This window comes from Budorcas taxicolor, chromosome X (assembly GCF_023091745.1).
Source record: "Budorcas taxicolor isolate Tak-1 chromosome X, Takin1.1, whole genome shotgun sequence".
Lineage (NCBI taxonomy): Eukaryota > Metazoa > Chordata > Mammalia > Artiodactyla > Bovidae > Budorcas > Budorcas taxicolor.
Window position 1 is genome coordinate 124,764,606 of NC_068935.1, and position 23,943 is coordinate 124,788,548.

The 23,943-nt window shown below is 41.9% G+C and overlaps 1 protein-coding gene across 1 annotated transcript in view; it reads left to right on the forward strand.

The window, feature by feature from the left end:
- SH3KBP1 (SH3 domain containing kinase binding protein 1) overlaps positions 1-23,943 on the forward strand; it is a 331,561-nt gene that overhangs the window by 33,995 nt on the left and 273,623 nt on the right. The window contains exon 2 of the mRNA XM_052662946.1: positions 8,280-8,437. Coding sequence (XP_052518906.1) covers positions 8,280-8,437 — 158 coding nt within the window. The remainder of the gene's footprint in view (positions 1-8,279; positions 8,438-23,943) is intronic.

Below are 23,943 nucleotides of genomic sequence, written 5' to 3' on the forward strand. Positions count from 1 at the left end.
TATCTAACTCTAATCAATTGTATTTAGTCTTCTTTTTTTTTAACCTGCCAAACCATCTGCATACTTTCTCTCTGTTTCCTTTTTCCTTTAAAGAGGCTTTTTCTGTCTAAGGTATTCTTATCCCGTCTGTCAAATGCATGTTCTTAAGAGAGCTGTGCATGAGGTTTGCAAGGGTTAATTTTAGTCGGGAAGTGTTTAATAACTCATTGTTCTCAGCTTCTTGGTTGAGGCCCTGGTGAGGTGAAGGCTTCCTAGTGCAGGCTGCAAGGCTTTGTGAAGCACTTCCCCATTGAGGGAACAGCCCTGTACCCCATTCTCAGCTTGAATTGAGCACCCCTCTACTGTCAGGAACAGCGGTCCTGTCATGGCAGGGGAGAGCATAGAGTCGAGATTGATCCCAGTGCACTCGAGAGGCTCGGCCCAGTGCACCGTTCCTGTTCTGTGACTGTCCAGTCATCCTGATCTTTGACTTTTTCCAGCCTTCTGGCCTAACAACTAGGCTCCCAGTGGCAACTGCGTTTCATTGTGCTGAGTGATAAGCTCTGGTTTAGGGGTGACACTTCCTCCAGACGTACTCAATCATCAACATTTGTTGAGCACATAACGAGTGCCAGAGAAGCAGATGAGGGGAGGGAATGGTCAGATCTGTCCTTTGGGCCCAGGACACCCTCACAGCATCAGGGCCCATAGGACTAGTGGCTGTCATTCATGGAGCAGCTTCTGTGTACAGGAGTTCACAGGCATCATCCCTCTGCCTCACAGTGATCTGGTGGGGAGATCATCTCCCAATTTTAAGCACAAAGGAAATAAACTCAAGCAAGGTATTTGGCCTCAAGTCACACAGCTACTGAATGTCCAAGCTGGAATTCACCCCTGGGCATCCCAGGCTCCAAATCCTGTGCTTTTTCTCCTCTTCTTCACATCCTCTGTAAAGATGCTTAGGCAGAGGTGACAAGAGCAGGGAGATGGGCTGGGAAGCTGGGGTTCCTCGGGCCATCTTAGAAAGCTGTGTGACAGGTGTTCTCAAGGCTGTGCCTCCGTTTATCTCTCCCACCTGGGTTTCTTCTTTCTCATCTTGACTTTACCACTCATCTCATCTCTTTACCACTTCCCTGCTGATGCCGGGTTCTGGGAGTTGCTACTGGCTGCTACCCAGGGAGAGAGTTCAAGCCGGTGGCTCTTGGTTCACTGAGGTCTGTGTTCTGAGCATCTCTTCCTTGGGGGCGCTAGTGTGCAATTTGTAAGTTTCAAGCCTTAGGCATGACCCCCTTGTTGGCCTGGTGCCCCTTAGTGGTGTGTTTGTAAAGACACTGAAGGAAAAGGTGGCTGGTGTCAAGGTCAGCTTTGTTGGACTTGAAAGTCCCTGTGGTGCCTGAGGTCCTCACCCAGGAAGTGCGGGTCCCCAGACCCTCAGCCCAGATGCTGCCGAGAAAGCATGAGCTAATGAGAACCGGGCCTCATGCACACTTGTGTTGGGAAGAGTCTGTTTATTAAAAACTTGATGCTTGGACTTCCCTGGTGTTCCAGTGGTTAAGATTGCACGCCTCCACTGCAGGGGGCACAAGTTTGATCTCAGCTCAGGGACAATCCCACATGCTGCTTGGGGCAGCAAAAACGTTTTTTAAAAAGCTGATGCTTGAATGTACCCATTAGGGTTCTCTGGCTGAAAGCAACAGAAACCAATTCTCCTTTCACTAAAATAGGGAACAGGATTTACTGAAAGGCCATGGGCTGGTTTATAGGGTGGAAGAAAAAACTGGAGGCTCAAGTCTGGGAAAGATGGCAACCAGTCAGCCCCGGAGTCCCCGCCTCATCTAGGGGCCCTGCTGGGGGATCTGCTGCAGCCTGTTCCAGCCTTTGTCACAGCTGCTGTGCGAGGTAGTTGAGTCCTGTGCTGGCAGAGAGCAGGGCTGGCCTGTGGGTGGACGGTTCCATCTGATGGTATCTCCTGGGGGAGGGGAAAGTTCCTGGGTGGGCAGTGGTTTCTCCTTGGGACACACACAGGCAACCACCTTGATGAGCAAATCTCTGCCATCATAAATTCCAAAACTCACATACACAGACTGTCTTCTTAAAAACTATGTAGAGGTATTAAATTCTACCCTTTTAAAGTACACAATTCAATGATTTTAATACATTTATAGCATTGTGAAGCTGTCACCAGAATTTAATTTTAGAACATATCTGTCCCCAACTAAAGATGTCTCCTAGCCATTTGCAGTCAGGCCCGGTTCCCACTCCAGCCCTAGGCAACCACTCATCTGTTTTCTGTATCTGTAGATTTGAACATAGGTTCTCATATGTTCCTGGCTGGTGAAATTTTTTCTGGGTATCCTGTTAACTATGCTTTAGGTGAAAGAAAGAAAGAGAAAAGGCCAGTGCTGTGGAAGTGTGTACATTACTGGTCTCAGTTTTCCCCTCCCATTTTTTACTTTCTGTTTTCCCTTCTCTCACCTGGAGAGTAAGGCAGGAGAGCTTAATCCTAGTCTTGATGATGCTGCCATTATTTAGCTCTGTAAGCCTTGGTCACGGAACATTCCAGGCCTCAGTTCCTCCTCATCTGTAAAGTTAAGAAAAGGATGTGACAAGATGATAACTCGTGTTCTTTCTATCTCTAATGACTGGCAGTTGTGATCTTTTTTTGGTGAAAACTTTCTTGGTGAAAAAGTACTTCTTGATTTTTATCTGTTCTCTTCAGTCAGAGAGCTGGAACACAAGTTGATGCTGGGCGAGGGAGGTGGAGTCCTGAAAAGGAGCAGGGCTTTTCCCAGCGGGAGCTCACTGTCTGATTGGAGCCAGCCGCCCTCTAATGCTGGCAGGGCGTGGTTAGCACCCAGATCGAGTTCAGCGCAGAGGTAGGGAGGGGCCGGCCACGGAGCGGGGCCTCCGAAACCCCACCGCCACCGTGAGAAGCTGGTCTCTGTGAGAAGCTGCTTGGCAGCTGGTTTAGCCAACCGACAGTTAAAAACACCCATTTCATCTTTGGGGGGAGGAGACATCCCAGCAGGTTTGAAGGCGGAGATGGGGAGGTTTTGCCTTTCGAAGCAGATCTCTTATCTCCTCTGGCTCTGCTTCTGTCTTTCTGTGCACTCAGGTTAACTGTAGATTTGGCTTTTGCAGCGATGGTAGCTTTAGCAGACTTGTGGAGGCTGGCTTTTGGCACCGCAGGCAGCTGGAGAGTGGTATTTTCTGACAGGGAGACGTCCTTAAGTTTTATAATTTATGGTGTCTTTAAATACGGGATTTTGTTTACTGTTGACCTAATTATACCTCTGATATATTTTATTTAGCTTAATGTTTTAATTTTGTGCTCATGCCCAGAGGTAGTTTCCCAAAGGGTACTGTTAAAAAAAAAGAAAGAAAGAAACTTAGGTCAGGTTTTCTCCTAGTGGCAGCTTCCTGAAGACAAGGAAATGGGTTTTAGGGCCACAGACTTTCTCATGGGCTCCTGTGCATATTTTGACTGTGTTTGTGCTCTGTGAGGATCTAGAGATCCTGTCTGCTGAGTATTATCCTAAACTGTCTCTCTAAAATAGAAATATAATACTGGCTGCGTATGTGATTTTAAATATTCTAGTGGCCACATTCAGAAAAGGAAAAGAAACAAGTGAATTTTATTTGAATAATACTTGAATAATTTCACCTAGCACATCTAAAATGGTACCATTTCAACATACAATCAATATAAAAATTAGTGAGATATTTTGCATTCTTTTTTTTCTAATAAGTTTTTGCCACTTGCTGTGTATTTTATGGCACATCTCAATTTGGACAAACCACATTTCAAGTATTCAATAGCTACACGTGGCAAGTGACACTTCAGTGGACAGCAAAAGTTCTAAACCTTTCAAAGGCTTTACAAGGGACACTGAAAGAGCCTTTAAAAGGGGTAGGAGAGACATAACCACATGTTTTGTGAGCTCTTAACAAAGCCATACATAGGTTTCCTCCTGTTAGAGAAACTTGATATGTAAAAATTCTTCTTGACAGGAAAGGTAAAGCAGGAAGTGATTATTCATGTTACAAAAGAATTAACCACAGGATCCTTTAAATAGCAAGCTCCCTTCGTGCACCGAAGATCTGACTCAATTTGCAAAAATGTGATTGACACTTGGCATTTTAGTAGCATTTTTGTTGGGCAGAGAACTATCTGCCATTATAAAATGCAAATGCAAGCTGAGCCGTTGGTTTCCCACAGCTTGGTTGAGTACCTACTGTACGTCATGGGTGCTCATAGGGACCACGACAGAACTAAGGGACGTCTGTACCCAGAAGGTATTTAGAGGCTTACAGGGAGGATAAGACACACGTGCAGCCACCACAGCATGGAATTGCCTCAGTGCCAGAGCCCAGGGAGGCTCGGGGGCCACATGAACCAGAAAGGGGCCAGCCAGAGTCTGGTTGGGCCCCGAAGGAGGGCAGAGTGCATGAGATTAAGTGTCTGGGACTTTAAAGGAAGGGTAACTCAGGAAAGACCAGCTCAATAGGATGTTGGAAGACTTAAAAATTAATCAGTTATGCTTTATAGATCCCTGAGCCCCCAGTCCCTCATTCTCAGCCTTATTCCTAGCAGCCATTGGTAAAGCTGTGTTCTTCTTGGACTCCTCATAAGAAGGAGATGAAGGGAAAACCAGGCTATGCTTCTCTCCAGTTTTCAACAGCAGGCAGCAGCTGTTTATTTCTTTGGATTCATCTTCTTGAAGCATATCCCTTTGTCCTCTTCCAGCTTTACCTTGATAAAGCCAGTGTGGAGAAGGCAGAAAATGAGACTTGCTGTTTAGGAAAGAAGAAGCACAGTTGTGTTCTTGAAGTTGATGGGGTTCTGAGTTCCCAAAGTACACACCGTTTCAATTTAGCATCAAGATGGACCCTTGAGCAGCTTCCTTCCCCCTCTCCGTCAGGCAGGTCCCATGGGTTGCTTCCCCCCAACTCTGCTTTGGGCGACTCTGTCCCCATCAGAAAAGCTATGAGTGGGAACTTCCCTGGTGGTCCAGTGGTTAAGACTTTGCTTTCCACTGCAGAGGATGAGGGTTTGATCCCTGGTCGAGGAGCTAAGAACTCACATGCCTCATGGCCAAAAACCCCAAAACATAACACAGAAGCAATATTGTAATAAATTCAATAAAGACTTTAAAAATGATCTGCATCAAAAAATTAAAGAAAAAAAAACTATGAGTTTTCATCTCTAAGTACTGCAATAGGATCAGCCTTGTGGAGCCTAGGTCAGTGTTCCAATCCTGTTCTTGTGAAAAAGAATAATACCTGTTATTTAAAAAATTACTATCTCCATATATGTATTTATTTATAGATTATGTATAAGTGTATTGCTGTACGTGTTGATTAAGACAACCCCAAAGAAGCTTCTAAACATTTATTATTAGGTTTAATGAACTTTTGGAAAACATAAGACTGACTATTGTATGATTTTAGACTTTGGTAAAAAGTGAAGACATTTGTCTTCATGGCTCAGGTGCATCATTTTAAATAACTTGCTCATCCCAATAGTTCCATATTATAATTAGGCAACTTCACTTTTCACTTTCATGCATTGGAGAAGGAAATGGCAACCCGCTCCAGTGTTCTTGCCTAGAGAATCCCAGGGACAGGGGAGCCTGGTGGGCTGCCGTCTATGGGGTCGCACAGAGTCGGACACGACTGAAGCGACTTAGCAGCAGCAGCAGCAGCAAACCTATATCAAGAGTAGGAGAAAACCCGAATTACAAATTGTCATGATAACTCAGAGTGTGTTGTGGTGATTGGCTGGTCCTTGTCTTTGCCTCCTAACATGGCTGACAAAGAGCTCCCACCTAGGGACTGAAGTGTCAACACCTCCATGTTTGTTTGTTGACATAGTCGTGTGTTGAATATTATCTCCAACCCCTATTTTCTTTACAAACTCTTCTCAAGCCTCTCATCCATTTAGTGAGGGTGATTTTAGTTAAAAGGGGTAATAGTCATACAGAGGCTCTACCAAGAAGCCTCTCAGAACTGTGGGGTGCCCGTGAAGCTGAAAGCTGGTGCTGACTCTGGCAGCCGCTCTTGTCAAGGGAGACAGCTGTCCTGCAGGCTGCTCTGTGCCCTTGGAGCATCCCTGGCTGCCTGACCTAGAGGCTGGATGAAGGAGCCAGTGTCATTCTGCAAATGGAATGTTAGAGATGTTGAATTTTTCTCTTTTTAAAATTAAAAAATGAATGAACTGATTTTTTTTTTTCATCTTGTCAACTAATTCCTCAAGTAGTGAGTTCATCTTGGTTTGGAGAGCACTGGCTCAGAAAATAAGCTTAACTACTTTGCTTCAGGTTCTTTAATTGGGAAGATGGGCATCAGAGGATTAAGTGAGATAATGCAGAGAAAGTGTCTGGGACATAAACGGTGGTTACTGTAATCTCAGTTCTGATAGCACAGCTTCAATAGATTCTTGTCTAGGTAATTTGAAGAAAGCTGCTTTTTGATCGACCTGGTTCTGATTGTTATGATGGCTCACTTTAACTGCTGGTGTGAGGATATGATATAAGAAAATTGGAGTGTTTCTGCCTTTGTATTTGTCAGAAACCAGGAGAAATCTGAAAAGGTTGCCTTGTTTATGCTCTTACACTTTTCCTTTCTGTTGATAAGTGATGAAAATGGTTCACAAGTCAACTTCAACCTGGGCAGATTTATGACAGCACAGTCAGCCAGCTAATTTTGGAATGAAAAAATAATCTAGGAAAGAAAATTCTGCTCTGAGTTGCTTATGAACTGTCTGGGTTAGCTGACATTACAAGTGGATGAGATGAGCACACCAGTCTGGGTGGATGGGCTTGTTTCATCTGGAAACACTTTAGGAATTTATCCCCAATGGATATATATGCAAAATGTATTTGACAAGGAGCCCATTCACCTACCAGCCTTTTTCCTGGAAAACCTACCCCTGTGTATTAAACTTGTAGAAGTCATTTGCGCTTTTTTTTGATATTCTATTGAAGAAATCTTTGCCAAACCCAAGATCAGTAAGATTTTCTCCTGTGCTTTCTTATAAAAATGTTATGGTTTTAGTTCTTACATTTAGACCAATGATCCATTTTGAGTTCATTTTTATATATGGGTTCCTTACAGAGGTCATTTAACTTTCCATTTTTTTTTCTTTTTTAAAAAATTTATTTATTTTTTAATTGAAGGGTAATTGCTTTATAGAATTTTGTTGTTTTCTGTCAAACATCAACATGAATCAGCCATAGGTGTACATATGTTCCACTCTTTTTTTAAAAAAATATTTATTTTAATTTATTTATTTGGCTATGCTGAGTCTTAGTTGCAGCATGTGGGCTCTAGTTCCCTGACTAGGGCTAGAGCCTAGCCCCCTGCATTGAGAGTGTAGAGTATCAGCCAGTGAGCCACCAGACAAGTCCCTCTTCTATTGTTTTACTACAATTTCTAAGTTGCTAATTCACCACTTGTGATTTCACCTAATTTTTACTACCCTTGTATTTATTCATTCACCCTTTGTTCATCTGTCTATCCATCCATTTATTCATGCTTTCAGATTAAGCTGCAAGTAAAAAAGGCAAAGGGCAGGAGATTGAGGTGGGCATGAGGTGAACCCTGAAGAGCAGATGAACTGTTTAATCTGTGTGTGGATAAATTAGTCAACCTCTGGGTTGATTGGCTCTGTTAATTTGCATGGGTACCAGAAGACCTCTCTGCCTCAGTTTTTGCCTCCACTTATTACTGTGTGTACAAAATCACCGTGAGCTGGGAGAACAGTTGCAAATGGTATTGCTGCCTAAGCAGCCATCTTCTTGTTGGTGAGAGGCAGGCATTATTTCTGTAGCATGGGAATGCTCATCACCCACATTTTGCACAGCTCAGGCTGGGAGGTTAGCCTCACCTGGTCTTGACGAGAGAGGGGGCACCCGAGAGCCAGACTTGCAGCTGCCGTGGCCCGCAGTCTCTGTGCCTGGGGAAATGGTGCTGGGCTGCGTCTGGGGGCAGGGTGGTGGGCCAGGGTTGTCTTCCTTCTGTCATTGTGTGTTTCCCCTCTGAAGTCCCCGCTGGTCCTGAGACCTGTAGGTCACTCTGCTGGTGCCTGACCACGGACCAGCACTTTGTGGCTTCTGTGCTACAGGCCTCAGGTTAACCAAAGTCAGGCTGCTGTGGGTGGCCCTGTTATTTTTAAGTATCGGTAGAGGGGAAGCCCCTTTAATAGGACTTCCCTGACTGTCCAGTGCTGCTGGCTTCGGATTTCTCCAACATCCGATCTAAAGTGCTCTTCTTCTTTTTTTGGTCCCTGTTCCTTCCAGTGGAGGCCATAGTGGAGTTTGACTACCAGGCCCAGCACGACGATGAGCTGACGATCACCGTGGGTGAGATCATCACCAACATCAGGAAGGAGGATGGAGGCTGGTGGGAGGGACAGATCAATGGCAGGAGAGGTTTGTTCCCTGACAACTTTGTAAGAGTGAGTACAAAGCGAAAACCCCTTTTCCTGTCTCCTATGTGGGTTCTACTGGCCAAAGGTGTGGGGGCACTTGAGGAGGAATTTCCAGGGACCCTCCCGGGGGGGAGTTGACAGTTTGACATCTCATGTGCTGTCGAGAAGAGCACATAGAGCTTGGCCCTTGATATGGGGGATACTTGTTTTGAATTCACTTCCTTTAAGGCCCAGGATGTTCACTTTCCAAACTGTGTATCACTTAGACAACACTAGAAAAATGTAAAGTTTATCCACTTGCTTTACTTGTTTTACTTTTAATTGTGTGTATGCTTTGATAGTTTCAAAGACTCTTGCCTTTTTCTATCCCATCCGAGATGAAACTCAGTTTTGACCACTTAAATCAAGCAGCAAACTAAACACAGAATTCCAGTTGTGCCATGTTTCCGTCTTAACATCATATTGCTGTTTTGATAGGAACAGTGTTATTTTCCTTTCCTCCTTTGTGGTCATGAAGCACTGAGTAAAATCTTTTTTTTTTTTTTTCTTCTAGTAACGTTTTGAAAATGATGGCCTTTGCCAAAGGGTTAATCACAAAAAAATGTATTGAATAACTCAGTCATGTTGAGAAAGTTCATACCATGCAGTTGTAAATAATAGTTGGAATTAGCTTTAAAAACGGATCACCTGCGGGCTGATCCCAGTGGGAAATACCATGTAGGTCTAAAAAGTCCTTGGACCGTAACCTTCCCACCCAGTGCCGGGCTAGACAGGCCTGTTCTTGGTAGGGAGGGGGGCGTGCAGGAGTCCCCAGGGCCCCTGCTGTAGTTCCGGTGGCACCAGACCATGCCTGAGACCTGGGGCCATCGGGAGGCAGGTGGTGTGGGGGATGCTGAGCCCAGAGAAGCAGGTGCCCCCATCAAAGAACCACGTGAGCGACATGGGCAGAGTTGTTGAGGAAGCACAGTGAGATGCTCCAGGCTTCACCCCCTGGGCCCTCTAACGGTAACCCTCACCCCCCCAACCCAGTGTAGAACAAATGAAAACCCAGTTTCATCTTTCTTCAAGATCTTGCCTCAGAGGATCCTACTAACCTCTCTCGTGCTCTTTCTCCTTGGTGTGCAGAAAGCTGGGGAGAGCTTGGTGGGTTCCAGGCTGATAAGCCTTGCTGACTCTAAACAGTGGTGGGAGGATAGACTTTTTTTCTTGGACTATGGTTGGACATGGCAGCCCTGTCTCTCCCATTTTAAGAGAAGAACAGCTTCACATCTGGGCCCAGGGGTTGAGGCTATTGATGAGTGAACGAGGGTGAATTCTTTTGCCCTTCCCAGCTAAACCCCAATTTTGGGGCAAGGACCATCCTTGGCATTGAGCCAAATTCTGAGTTGAAAGGGGAACTTTTCTGGATAAAAGAGACAAAGCTTGCATGAAGATGGAGGAGGAAGGAGTTACAGAGGAGAACCATAGGAAGGAGGGGAGGATCAGGGGAAGGAGGGGAGGACCAGGGGAAGGAGGGGAGGATCAAGGGAAGGAGGGGAGGACCAGGGGAAGGAGGGGAGGGCCAGGGGAAGGAGGGGAGGGCCAGGGGAAGGAGGGGAGGGCCAGGGGAAGGAGGGGAGGGCCAGGGGAAGGAGGGGAGGGCCAGGGGAAGGAGGGGAGGACCAGGGGAAGGAGGGGAGGGCCAGGGGAAGGAGGGGAGGGCCAGGGGAAGGAGGGGAGGACCAGGGGAAGGAGGGGAGGACCATGGGAAGAAGGGACTTCAGGTCTAGTTTAGAAGGTGGGCCCTGTTTTGAGAGCCTTTACTGTGTTCTTGCTTTCTTTCAGTTGCTCAATCATGTCCAACTCTTTGTGACCCTATGAACTGTAGCCCGCCAGGCTTGTCTGTCCATGGGATTCTCCAGACAAAAATACTGGAGTGGGTAGCCATTCCCTTTTCCAGGGGATCTTCCCAACCCAGGGATGGAACCTGGGTCTTCTGGGTCATTGTAGGCCAATTCTTTACCATCTGAGCTACCAGAGAAGCCCCTTACTATGTCCTTGGCTTATTCCAAACCACTAATCTACAGACTGAGAAACTTTGAACTTAGCGTTTACTCAGAGATAGTGGGGCATCATAAGTGTTTGTGGAAGCTAGTGGGCACCAGGGCAGGGAGGGCATACTCGAGAAGAGCCCCAGGGGTGCTGGGGAGCAGGAGCTCGTCACTGAGATCCTGCCCCCCTGCCAGGGCCTCTGTCTGCCCCTCTGCACCTGCTGGGCCTTGGGCCAGGCCAGCATGGCCCACGGGCTCTGTCTCAAGGGGAGGCTGGTGGGAGATGTCTGAGGCAGAGGGGAGGCCAGCGACATTAGGGCTTATCCCGCTGGCTCCCCACCCCAGGCTGGCCCGTGTTCAGCCGTGTCCCTCTGCAAGATGGTGGCTGCTCCCACCAAATCGTTTTTCTACATTCCTTTCCCTGCATCATCTCAGCAGACCTGGGGCTCCTTTGTTTCTAGCCATCAGCTCCTGCCTTGGAGTGTCTCTCTCCTTCACTTACTTTGTAAAAGTCTCTTTATGCCTCCCATCGCAGATTTCCTAATCCGAGTGTGCCATCTGTTTTTCCGTCCCTCCCGAGCCCGGCCACCTCGTCAGGGCCCTCTGAGGATTCACGGAGACCGTGCGCCAGTCACTTAGCGTGTGGCCGGCCGCCTACCAACACCTACTGCTGTCCCTGCTGCTGGTGGAGGAAGGGACTGTCTTCTTTGCCTGACACTTGTCTCACCTTGGCTCGAGCACCTCCAGGGAGGGGAAGCCGCATGCTTGGGAGGCGCTTGGTCTACCTGTGCCAGAGAGGATGTGGCAGGAATGGCTGGGGCCGCGCCACTTGTGGCTGTTACATTTGGCAGAAAAAGAAACTTCGCTTCTTTCAGATGGCTGATTCTATTTTCAAGTCTTCACCCACTGGGAATGTTTTAGGCCTATTATTGAAAATCCAGTGGGTGGATGCAGCAGAGCTGAACAATAAAGAACGCTGCCATAGAGAGTTCTGGAAGCTGAAAATACATCTTTAGGTAGTAATAATCATATTGGCATAAGTTCACAGTTTTGAAAGTAGGTTTACACATGCCTTATTTAGCTTAAGAATCATTTTTCCCCAGAGAGAATTGCGTAATCTTGTGGTATCCTGTTGTTTAGTTGTGTGCCTTGTGCCAATGTGACCATCGTTGGAGAGCTTATCTTAAGCGTTTTCTTGATTCATTTGTCAGATTGTTAATCAGTGTCCCAGTTGAATCTGCTCCCGTAAAGTGTGGGGATTCAATATCCACCCTCAACTCTGTATTGTCTCAATTTCTTCAAGGAAAAATACCCTGCAGTCTGACCACTCCAGCATTAAGATGATGCCTGGTTTGCAATGATAAAATTAAAAACAAAACAAAACACAAAGTTGTCTGGGCTTCCCCAACTCTTGGGCTATTTCTTGGTGCCCATCAATGTACCCAACCAGGCCCCATGGCCTTTTGGGTTTGTTCCTCTTTTTCTTTTATTTAGTTCTAATTTAGTTGATTTACTGTACATGTGGAAGAAGAATCTTTTAGAATCCCTCTTCCCTTTCTTCTCCCCACCTCTCTCCTCACCCACTTCTTTTAGAGTACATTTTTCTTGATCCCTTCTCTTTTAAAAAAATTTATTCATTTTTGAAGGTGCAGTTTACATAGACTAAAATGCTGTCATAATTGTACAGTTTGATATTTTTTATATAAGTGCATGCCTCTGTAACCAACAGCCAGATGAATTTTATTTCTATCTCTCTAGAAAGTTCCATCATGCCATTTCCCAGTCATTCCCCTTCTCATAAGTAATCTGTCATCATAGATTAGTTTTGCCTATACTTGAATTTCATGTAAATGGAGTCATGCAGTATGTACTCCTGTATATATGGCTACTTTCACACAACAAAATGTGGTGTATATCATCTGTTCTTGCTGTATGGTATCCCATTTTATGAGTATGCTGTAATTTGTTTATCCTTCTCTTATACATGCACATTGGGTTGTTTCCAGTTTGAGTGTTTTGTGGAGACAGGCACTCATTTCTCTTATGTATATACAAGTAGGAGTGGAATTGCTGCCCTCCCTCACTTTCAACATATTTGTTTTTCTGTTTAAATCTGTGGCCTCTATGAGGGGGGATCTGGGGCCTCCTTTGTGCCTGAGTCTGGTGGTCTTCACATAGTTGACCTTTGAGTTTGACTGCTGAAGTGTCCTTAAGCACAGAACTCAGTCTCCCAAGGACGATTTGATTGTTGGGTCCATGAACTATTAAAGACTCCTTAGATTGTCAAAAACATGCCAGTAGAGAGCATGTGTCAAAGTTTTATTGAACTCATTTAATGAAAGAACTAGCAGAATAACAAAACTGACTCTGTGAGGATGTGGGGAACTGATTAAAAAGTCCACGAGAAAAGGAATATTCAAAGAAAAGAAAAGCAAAAACAACATTATAAATCAACTATACTTCAATAAAATTAAAAAAAGAAGATCAAAATGGGTTCATGCATTTTTTGTTGTTTAGTCGCACAGTTGTATCCGACTCCTGCGACCCTATGGACTGTAGCCTGTCAAGCTCCTCTGCCCGTGGCATTTCCCAGGCAAGAATACTGGAGTAGGTTGCCGTGTCCTCCGCCAAGGGATCTTCCTGACCCAAGGATTGAATCCACAACTTCTGCATTGGCAGGCTTCTTTATTGCTGAGCCACCAGGGAAGCCCATGTCTTAGAGGACAGTAAAATCTTTTTCTGTTTGTTTGTTTAAACGTTTTTATGTTGTATTGGGGTAGAGCTGATTAACAGTGTTGTGGTAGTTTCAGGTGAACAGTGAAGGGACTCAGCCATACATATACATGTATCCATTCTCCCCTAAACCTCCCTCCCATCCAGGCTGCCGCATAACATTGAGCAGAGTTCCCTGTGCTATACAGTAGGTCCTTGCTGGTTATCCATGTTAAATAGAGCAGTATATACCTGAAGAAAACAATAAAATCTTAACCTCTGGGGTTATCATCTCTATCAGAAAAGAAAAACAGAAAATGGCGTATCTTACGGTTTTTCTACGTTATCCCAGGAATTTTATAGAATTGTAAAATACCCTAATAAAGTGTGAGTTAGGTTACGATATATTTTCAGAGAGAATAAGATAACCCCTTCGGCAGGGTCACGCTTATTAGAAAATACATCAGCATGACGTTAAAAGTTCACACAATGATTATTTTTGGTTTCATTTCCAAGTTTTGGATATTTTGTCTGCACAGACCACAATAGACTGTAATATGAGATATAATAGTAGGAGACACGGATGAAATCCTCATAATTATTTATTTTTTAAAAATATGGCTGCCCTCCTGAGACCTGAAATGGAGGAGAAAGATAGCCACCCGTGAGAGGCAGATGTGGGCTCTTTCATAGGGGTTCATTTCCCCCATGTTGGATTTACTGGCCAGTGTCCCCCTTGTTGGAGCCTTACATCAGAGCCAGACAACAGTGGATTTGAGTCCAGCAAAGATCTTCTTATCAGCCTTTTCCTGAATTCTCCTGACATGTATCCACAGACAGACATTTTTTCACAATTGGCCAAAGGACTCTGAAAAGGCAGAGGCCTTGAACCCATGGCTTGGGTCGCCAAGCAGGGTGGGCTTGCTTTAGGGGGTGACCTTAGGTGAAGGGCAGTGGGACCCAGGCTCTCAAGTGGAAAGCAGGAAGCTGCAGCATGGGTTAAAAGAACGTGCTTGTTGATCTTTAAGTCGCTGTGTGTGTGAGGAAGTGTGCACTCTCCCTGCCTATCGGTGGATGTGAGCTAGAAGCACACGCTGCCGCAGCCGCAGGCCCCTCTGTCGAAGGCTGAGGTGTGTTTACTTGTAGCTGTAAGTCTTATGCTGAGTGTAACAGTTTTCAGCTCGGTTTCCCGTTGCCCCAGCTTTCATCTGCTAGGTGTTTCAGATCTCTCTCTGGCGTATCCAGAGTCTTTTTTGTACTTGGGTGAAGTGGTTGGTGAACATGGTTATTATTATTTTTTTTCATCGATGAGGTGGAAGGTGAGGCTTTTGCATGTTTGCACCAGTCTGAGGCAAAGCTCATATTTACTCTGCTTGTCTTGATTTCAGGAAACACACACATTTACTTCAACAAGTGGCAGAAAGGAGAGATTTCCAAGTTGCTATTCTATATCAGAAACCCTGAAGTAGATCTCTTTGATCACATTTTTCTTTTTTACCCCAAGGGCCATTGATTTTTGTGAGGTCTCTAGAATATTGTCTTCAAGGTACTCACCTCTCTTAGAAAGGTGGCAGGAATTTTCCAGGTGTGTTTCCTAGCATGCACAGCCTCCTCCTGCTCACAGTGCATCGTGGTGATGTCCTCGGGTGTGGGGAATCTGCCATACTCCTCAAGGACCCTTTACTGGCCATCTGCAATGGGCCGGGACCGGAGACTGAGCGCAAAGGAGACACGTGAAATGAAAACATGTATAACTAGGAAGCTTCTTCCTCAGGAGAACAATGTTAGCTCCTGTTACCTGGCCTTTGGTCATTCTGTACTCCGGAGAGCATATGTTAGACATTGTTCTGAAAAGATGGGCCTGATTAAAATGCCACTTGAGAAGGTTTTGACTAGATTCATCAGGCGGCTCTGTTGCAACACGCTAAATGAACCTACAGTTATCTTTTGGCCCTGATTGCTGGGTTACTTTATGGAATAATAATGACTGTCTTCTCTTTCAGGCTCGCTGGCTGCCTAGCTCTGTGTATATAATCTTGCCCATGTCTATCTGCATACAAGGACTAAAATTTGTTGAACACTTACACCAAGCAGGAAGGAGGCTAAGCCCTTTACATTTTTTTTTATTTTAATTTTTTTAAATTATGAAAATATGATGAAACATTTACAGGAGATTTGGAAAATATAGAACAAGGTTACATATAATTCTGCTATATATTGCAATTATTTTTTCAGGTAGGTAAATGAAGATTTTCAGTTGGAGTTTCAATATCAAACTCTTAAAAATTAATAGAATGAATATACAGAGAAGTAGGATATAGTAGACCTGAAAAGCAATCTGAACCAATTCAACATAATTAAGATTTATACAATTTTCACACAATAATAGGATACAAATTCTATTCAAGTTCCCATAGACTGTAAACTAGGAGATATTGGAACATATCCAAGGACATAGAACAAGGTGAAAAAATGTAATGGTCTAAAGGTATTGAAATCATACAGAGACTGTTCTCTTATCACTGTGGAATTATGTTAGAAATCAATATCAAAAGATATTTTCAAGTGCATTGTGACATTTACCAAGAGAGATCGTTGACTTAGCCATTGAAAGCCTCAGTAAAATTAAAAGACTGAAAAAACAAAGAGGGTGATTGCAGAGAAGAAAACATTTAAATGAGAAATTAGTATCAAAGCGAGAAATTAATATTAAAGATACTTTAAACAAAATCCCAGCCCTTTACATGCTTTATATATCATTAAATTCTTAACACCACCCTATGACATGGGTACCAGTTGTTTTTTTTAATCATGCCCATTTTTTAGAAGAGATAACTGAGGCATCTTAAGGTTAAACGAGTCCCAAGCTAGTGAGGAGTAGAGAACTTTGGAACCTGAACTCAAGCAGGCAGCCTTGTCTGGGTGTCCGAGTTATCCTGGTGGGCTTAAACCCCTCACCATTATTACCCACTGCATCCTGCCTTCCCCAGGTGTCCAGGGAAGTGCACATTTGTGCCACTCTGAGAGAAACCTCTCAGTTACTCTGCCATTCTTGAGTTAAAAAAGTTACAAAGTTACTTTACAAGGGACATCAAGTAGAGATTTCCAGGTTGCTATTCTATATTCAGAATTGTGGCTGTGAACTTGCTTTCTGCATTTTAAGTAATTCTCTTAAGAAATCAGCTATTTCAGCTCAAAAGAACAACCTTTGCCTGGATTTATGGGTTGGTACTCTCTTTTCCTATGAATTCTGAAAGTAAGGCAATTCAGGAAAATATTTCATTTTACTCATTTGTAAAGAAGCTTGTTATTTTGCAGTGTTCAGGATATGCTTTTCAGGAGGAACTTTGTTGTCTTTCCTAAGAATGGTAAATAACCCAGATGTGTGACTATCTAGTTGTTCCCCATCCATGGAGGCCTTGCACACAACCAGTTCCAACTCAAATTTTTGTTGAAACTTTCAACATGTAGTTTTCTTTTAGAGAACAAAATCTTAAAACTGACAACTGGAGCCTGTTAGATGCTGTTACGAGAAATGGTACTCCAGGAAGGGTCTGGAGTAATTGAAGACAAATGTGTTACCAGTAAAAGCCACACCAGTTGGCATATTCCTCAGCCTTTCTCACTGTTGCAGCACAGGAAGTGTGTGTGTGTGTATGTGTGTGTGAAGGGGTGTCTTGTGACTCAGGGAGAGCAGTCCCCTGACCCAGTTGATCTTGGTGATTATGCATAATGGAGTCTTATTTTCTTAATGACAGGATTATCGAATTTGAGGTTGGAAAGGGACTTTGAAATCATGTGGTTCAACCCCTAGCTTTCTAACCGATCAGAACCTAAACCATGTAAGATTTCTGTGATCATTACCAGACACTTAAACTTGGGAACTGTGGGGGTCCCATACAGGACTGTAAACCAGTCAGTCTCCAGTCTGGCACTGCTCCAGGCACACTGTATTGTCAGAAGTTTGGAGTGGGCAGCAGTTGGTATAGGAGCCTTGGAATATTTTTTAAAGTTCAGGTGATTTGCTGCCTGAAAAAGCTTGGGCACTCCTTTTGTACAATGGAACTGGTTGTATCGTTCTCTTTAGTCTCTTTTCTCAAGCCCATGGCTTGGTAGCCTGTGAGCTGAAGTTCTACATTTGAAAATACTATTATTTCTAAAGTACCTTTATGAATACGTAAAGAAACATAATCATGCTGGAAATTGTTTTTTTTAAAAGTGTACTACAAATACAAAAACAACATAGAAATATGCAAACAATGCTCTATGTGAGCCCATTAGAATTAATACATCCTAATTGCAACAACTCTGGACTACTAAACCCTGAAGTAAATACTGTCTTCTACCCAGTGGTAGTAAGGTGGGCAGAATTTCTAGGAATGATCCCCAAGATTCCACTCCTGAATCTCCAGAACCCATGAGTGTGATGAGCTGTCATCCCAGTAGTGAAAGACAGGGAAGCCTGGTGTGCTGCAGTTCATGGGGTCATGAAGAGTCGGGCACGACTTAGCGACTAAACAACAACAATCACTCTAGTAGTTGTGTTATGTCACATGGTGCCATTGACTTTCCAAAAGAAAGGGATCCAAGTGGGCCTAACTGTAGCACTTGAGCCATTAGAAGCAGAGAGATTTCTCTGTCAAGTGAAAGAAGAGGAATCAGAAAGTTGGAAAACTTGAGGAGGAGTTGTGACTTTGAAGGTGGAGTGGCCATGTGAAAAGGAATACAGGCCACTTTATTGGAGCAGAGAGCAAACCTTGGCTGGCAGCCAGCAAGGAAATGGAGACCTCAGACCCACTGCTGCAAAAAAGGGATTCTGCCAACAACCTGAATGAGCTTGGAAGTGGATTGTCCTCCCAAGTCTCTAGATTAGAGTCCAGCCTGGTTGGATTCTTGATATTAGCCTTGTGAGACCCTGAGCAGAGAATCTAATTGAGCTCACCTGGACTTCTGACTTAGAGAAGTGAGACGTAATAAATGGAGGTTGAGCCATTAAGTGTGTGGCTTAAAATACAGATAGCTAATTGTTTCTGGGGCGTTTGGCTCCTTCCCTAGTGGCATGTTGTCAGTGGATACCAGATGGGAAGTCTGGACTCTTACCCCTGCCCTGGGCTCAGCAGTGGTACGGGACACTCCTCACCCTCTCCACTAGATAGTGGGGAGGATCTTGAAGAAGAGAGAGCTAGAGAAAGGGATTCATATAGGAGATCCTGAGCAAAATCCTGACCAATACATAAATGAATCTGACTAGAATTCACGTTCCACAAAGTTTGAAAAAAACTACAGTAGGAAATGCCACCTAGGTATTCAGAGTGACCTCTAGATAACACAAATGAAGAAGACCAGACTAGCATTGCATGGGCTCTGGAAACTTAACTGTCACTTGTATCATGTAGCCCACAAATTAGCCCCGGATATGCATGCTTAATCTAAATAGGGTTAGTGCCTGCTAAATGTAAATAGGATGCAGTCTTATAATAGCTCAAATGCCTGAGATACAATAAAAAGTGACTTGTCATGCCAAGAACCAGGAAAATTAGAACTTCAACGAAAAAATCAACAGACACTGACACCAGGAAGACTAAGATGTTGAAATTACTTGCCAAACATTTTGAAGCAGCCATCAGAAACATGGTTGCAAACACTCCTGAAACAAACAAAAAATCAGAACATCTCAGCAAAAAAATAGAGATATTAAAAAATGAAAAGTAAAGAACTGAAAAATAAATCACCATATTAAGTACACTGGATGAGCTTAATAATGGAAATGACAGAAGGAAGAATCAATGAAGTTGAGAGATCAATAAAACTTAGGTACCCTACCTGTCTGTTGTCCAGCCAACAGATGGAAGCTAGTCTTGAAAAAAAAAATGAACAGAGCCTCAGAGACCTTTGGTACAATAACATTAGGTCTAACATTTGTATCATTGGGGTAACAGAAAGAGAAGAGAAGACTATAGAAATAAAAAATATTTGAAGAAGTAATGGTTGAAAACTTCCCCAAATTGGGCAAAGGGATAAGCCATTAGAATCAAGAAGCTGAGCAATACTCAAACAGGATAAACTCAAAGAAATCTATCCCAAGACACATCATAACCAAACTTCTAAAAACTTTTTGTCTTTAGACAAAAAGCAGTAAGTGAGAAGCAACATATTACCCATAGCGGAGGAATGATTTGGAAGACAGTGGATTTCTAATATGAAATCATAGAGACAAGAAGGAAGTGCACAGCATTTTCAAGTGCTGAACAAAAAGGACTTTTCACTCCAAGTTCTACATCTAGTGAAAATATCCTTCAGGAATAAAAAGAAAATAAAAACATTCTCAGATGAAGGAAAAGAAAGAAAATTTGTCAACAGCAGATCCTTAAATAAGTTATGGCTAAAGAAAATTCCCTCAACAGAAAAGGAAATGATAACAGGGAGGAGGCCTGGAACTACAGAAAGAGGGAAAAAACCATAAAACAGTGGATGGGTAAAAACAGGAGTATGTTTAATAGACTGTCTTTATCCTTAATTAACTTTTTAAAGATTTACTAGAGTATAGTTGATTTCAAGTGTTGTATTAGGTATTAGTTTCAGGTGTACAGAAATGTGTCTTATTAATACATACATATATATATGTGTGTGTGTGTGTGTGTATCCACTCTTTTTCAGATTCTTTCACCATGTAGGCCATTACAGAGTATTGAGTAGAGTTCCCTGTGCTTTAGAGTAGGTCCTTATTATCTATAAAGTATTGTGTATATGTCAATTGCAGTCTCCCGATTTACCCTCTGCTCCCCATATTACCTACCTCCTGGTAACCATAAGTTTTTGTTTTTACATCTGTAGCTCTATTTCTGTTTTGTAGGTAACTTCATTTGTAGCCTTTTATTTTTCCACGTATAAGTGATATATGATATTTATCTTTCGGTGTCTGACTTCACTCAGTGTGACAATCACTAGGTCTGTCCATGTTGCTGCAAATGCCATTATTTCATTCCTTTTTATGACTGAGTATTATTTCATTGTATATATGTCCTACATCTTCTGTATCCATTCCTCTGTCAGAGAGCATTTAGATTGCTCACATGTTCTGGCTATTGTAAATAGTGCTACAATGAATGCTGTATGCATATATCTTTTCCAAGTATGGTTTTCTCCAGATGTAGAAGAATTAGGCTTCTTGACTTCAGACTTCACTACAAAGCTACCAAAGGTACTGGCCCCCAAACAGAAATGTAGATAAATGGAATAGGATAGAAAGCCTAGAGATAAATCCACACACATGTGGCCAGCTTATCTTTGACAAAGGAGGCAAGAATATACATTGGAGAAAAGACAGCCTCTTCAATAAGTGGCGCTGGAAAAACTGGACAGCTGCATGCAAAAGAATGAAATTAGAACACTCCCTAAGACTATACACAAAAATAAATTCAAAATGGATCAAAGACCTAAATGTAAGGCCAGACACTATAAAACTCTTAGAGGAAAACATAGAACACTTTTTGACATAAATCACAGCAAGGTCTTTTTTGATCCACCTCCTAAAAGGGATAAAAATAAAATAAACAAATGGAATCTAATTAAATTTAAAAGCTTTTGCAAGCAAAAGAGCACTTCACTTGAAATGGGAAAACACTGATACCAGTACTCATTGATAAGTTCCATATGTATATTGTAATAGCTAAAAAAAACCAAACCCAAACCACTAAAAAACTAAAAAGTAATCAAAAAAAATATACAATGAGATATACTCAAAAAGTCTATAAATAAATGTACAAGTAACTCACAGGAAGGTAGGAAAAAGGAAAAAGAAGAATGATAAACAGGAAATAAAGAGGAATTCGATGACAGACCTAATATCAATAATTATTTAATTGAAAAATAATAATAATTATTATTTAATTGAAAATGGTCTAAATATACCAATAGATAGAGATAGCAGAGTGTATAAAAAATGTGACTCAACTGTGTGCTATCATCTACAAGAAACTCACTTCAAATGTATTGATATAGATGCATTAAAAGGGTAGAAAAAGATGAACCATGCAGACATTAACTTTGAAAAAGCAGGAACAGCTATATATAATACCAGATAAAGTAGATGAGAGAGTGAGGAAAATTACCTGAGTTAGAGACATTACACAATGACAAAAATGTCATTATACCAAGAAAACATAACAATCTCAAATATTAGTGAACCAAACAACAGAGCTACAAAGTACATGAAGCAAAAGCTGATAGAACTTAAAGGTAAACACATCCATAATAATAATATTTGGGAGCTACAGCATCTCTTTCAGAATTTGAAAGAACTACTAAATTAGATATCAGGAAGGATATAGAATTGAACAGCATTATCAGCCAAGCAGTTCTAATTAATATTTATAGAACACTCTACTCAAAAACAGCTTAAAACATACCTTTTTCAAGTACTCATGAAACATTCACCAAGTTAGACCATACCCTGGGTCATAAAACTAATCTCAGTTTATTTAAAGGAGTGGAAATAATATGTGTATGTTCTCTGACCATAATACAATCAAACTAGAAATCAGTAACAGATAACAGGAAGATCTCCAAACCCTTGGAAATCATATAACACACTTCTGAATAATTCATGAGCCAAAGAGGAAGTCTCAGAGGAAATTTTAAAAATACATCAAGCTGAATGAAAATGAAAATAGTATATATTAAAAAGTTTATGGGACATAGCTAAAGTAGTGCTGAGAGGGAAGTTTATAGCACTAAATTCTTAATTCAAAATGGAGGAAAGATCTGAAATCAATAATCTAAGCTCCCACCTCAAGAAACTAGAAAAGGAAAAGACCCTTCCCCCACCCAAACAAGCAGAATAAAGAAAGTAATGAAGAGCAGGAATCACTGAACCCAGAAAACAACAGAGAAAATCCATGAAAAACCAATTCTTTAAAAAGATCAGCAAAATGGATAAATCTTTAAGATGACTGAAAATTATTTTAAAAAAAAGAAGACACAAATTGCAATATTAGGAATCAAACAGGGACTATCCCTGCAGATCCTGCAGCTATTTTAAAAATAGTAAGAGAATATGACAAACAGTTCTATACACATACATTTTGGCAATTTAGATGAAATGGACCGTTGCCTTGAATATCACAAACTACCAAAACGGACCCAAGATGACATAGATAATCTTGACAGTCCTATAACTGTTGAAGAAATTAATTGATAATTTAAAAGCTTCTACGAAAGAAATCTTCAGGGCTAGGTTTCACTGGAGATTTCCACTAAACAGTTGAAGAATAGGCACCAATTCTACGCAATCTCTTCCAGAAAATAGAGGAGGAGAGAATGCCTTCCTATTCATTTCATGAGGTCATTGCAACTTGATTACCAAAACTAGACAGACAGTACCAGAAATTTACAGACCAGTATCCCTCAAGAGCATAGACACAAAAATCTTCAACAAAGAACTAACAAAACAAACCCAGCAGAATATAAAAGAATTATGTACTGTGACCAAGTGGGGTTTATTCTAGATATGGAAGTCTGCTTCATTGTTTAAAAATCACTTAATGTAATCTGCCATATCAACAGATGACAGGAGGAAAAAATCAGATAATCATATCAGTTAGTGTAGGAAAATCACTTGACAAAATTCAACCAAGATTCATGATGAAAACTCTAAGTAGAGTAGGAATATAGGGGAATTTCCCCAGCTTGATAAGGAGCATCTACAGTTAACATCATACTGAATGGTGAAAGAGTGAATGCTTTCCCCCCTGAGAATAGGAACAAGGCCAAGATCTCTGCTGTCACTAGTCTTATTCAGCACAGTACTGGATATCCTAGTCAGTGCCATTCTGAGAAAAGAAATATAAGATGTACAAATAGGAAAGGAAGAATAAAAACTGTCCCTGTTTGTGGATGACATGATTCTCTATGTAGGAAATCCCCCAAAGCAAAAAATAACTCCTGGAATTAATAAATAAATTCAGCAAGATCACAGGATACGAGATCAACGCACAAAAATTATTTCTGTGTCCTAGAAATGAACATATGGAAACCCAAATTAAGAGCACAATACCATTTATAATCTACCCTAAAAAATTAAAATACTTAGGTATAAATCTAAGAAAACATGGACAGGATGTGTGTGTTGGAAAATCAAAGGAATTAGAATAGGTAAAATAATTTTGAGAAAGAAGAACAAAGTAGAAGGCATCTATTCTATTTTATGACTTACTTTAATAGCTAAAATAATTAAGACTGTGTGGAATTGGTGGAGAGATAGATACATAGGTCAATTGAACAGAATAAAGAACCCAGAAATAGCCCCACACAAATATGCCCAACTGATTTTGACAAAGGTACAGAAGCAATTCAACAAAGGAAAGAGCCTTTTCATCTCATGGTGCTGGATCAGTTGCACAGCCAGAGGCAAAAAAATAAACCTCTTCCTAAACCTTACACCTTGTAACAATTATCTCAAAATGGATCATAGATTTAAATGTAAAACATAAAACTGTAAAAGTTATAGAATTAAACACAAGAGAAAATCTTCAGGATCTAGGCCTTGGTGAAGAGTTCTTAGACATCACACCAACAGAACATTAAAGATAAAAAATCAATCAATTAGATTTCTTCAGAGTTAAAAACTTTTGTGAAAAACTCTGTGAAGAGGATGAAAAGACAGGTTACAGACCGAGTGAAAATATTTGCTAACCATATGTCTGACAAAGGACTTACAACTCTCAAAATGCAATACTAAGTCAAAAAGTCCAATTAAAAATGGGTAAGAGATGTGAACATACATTTCACTGA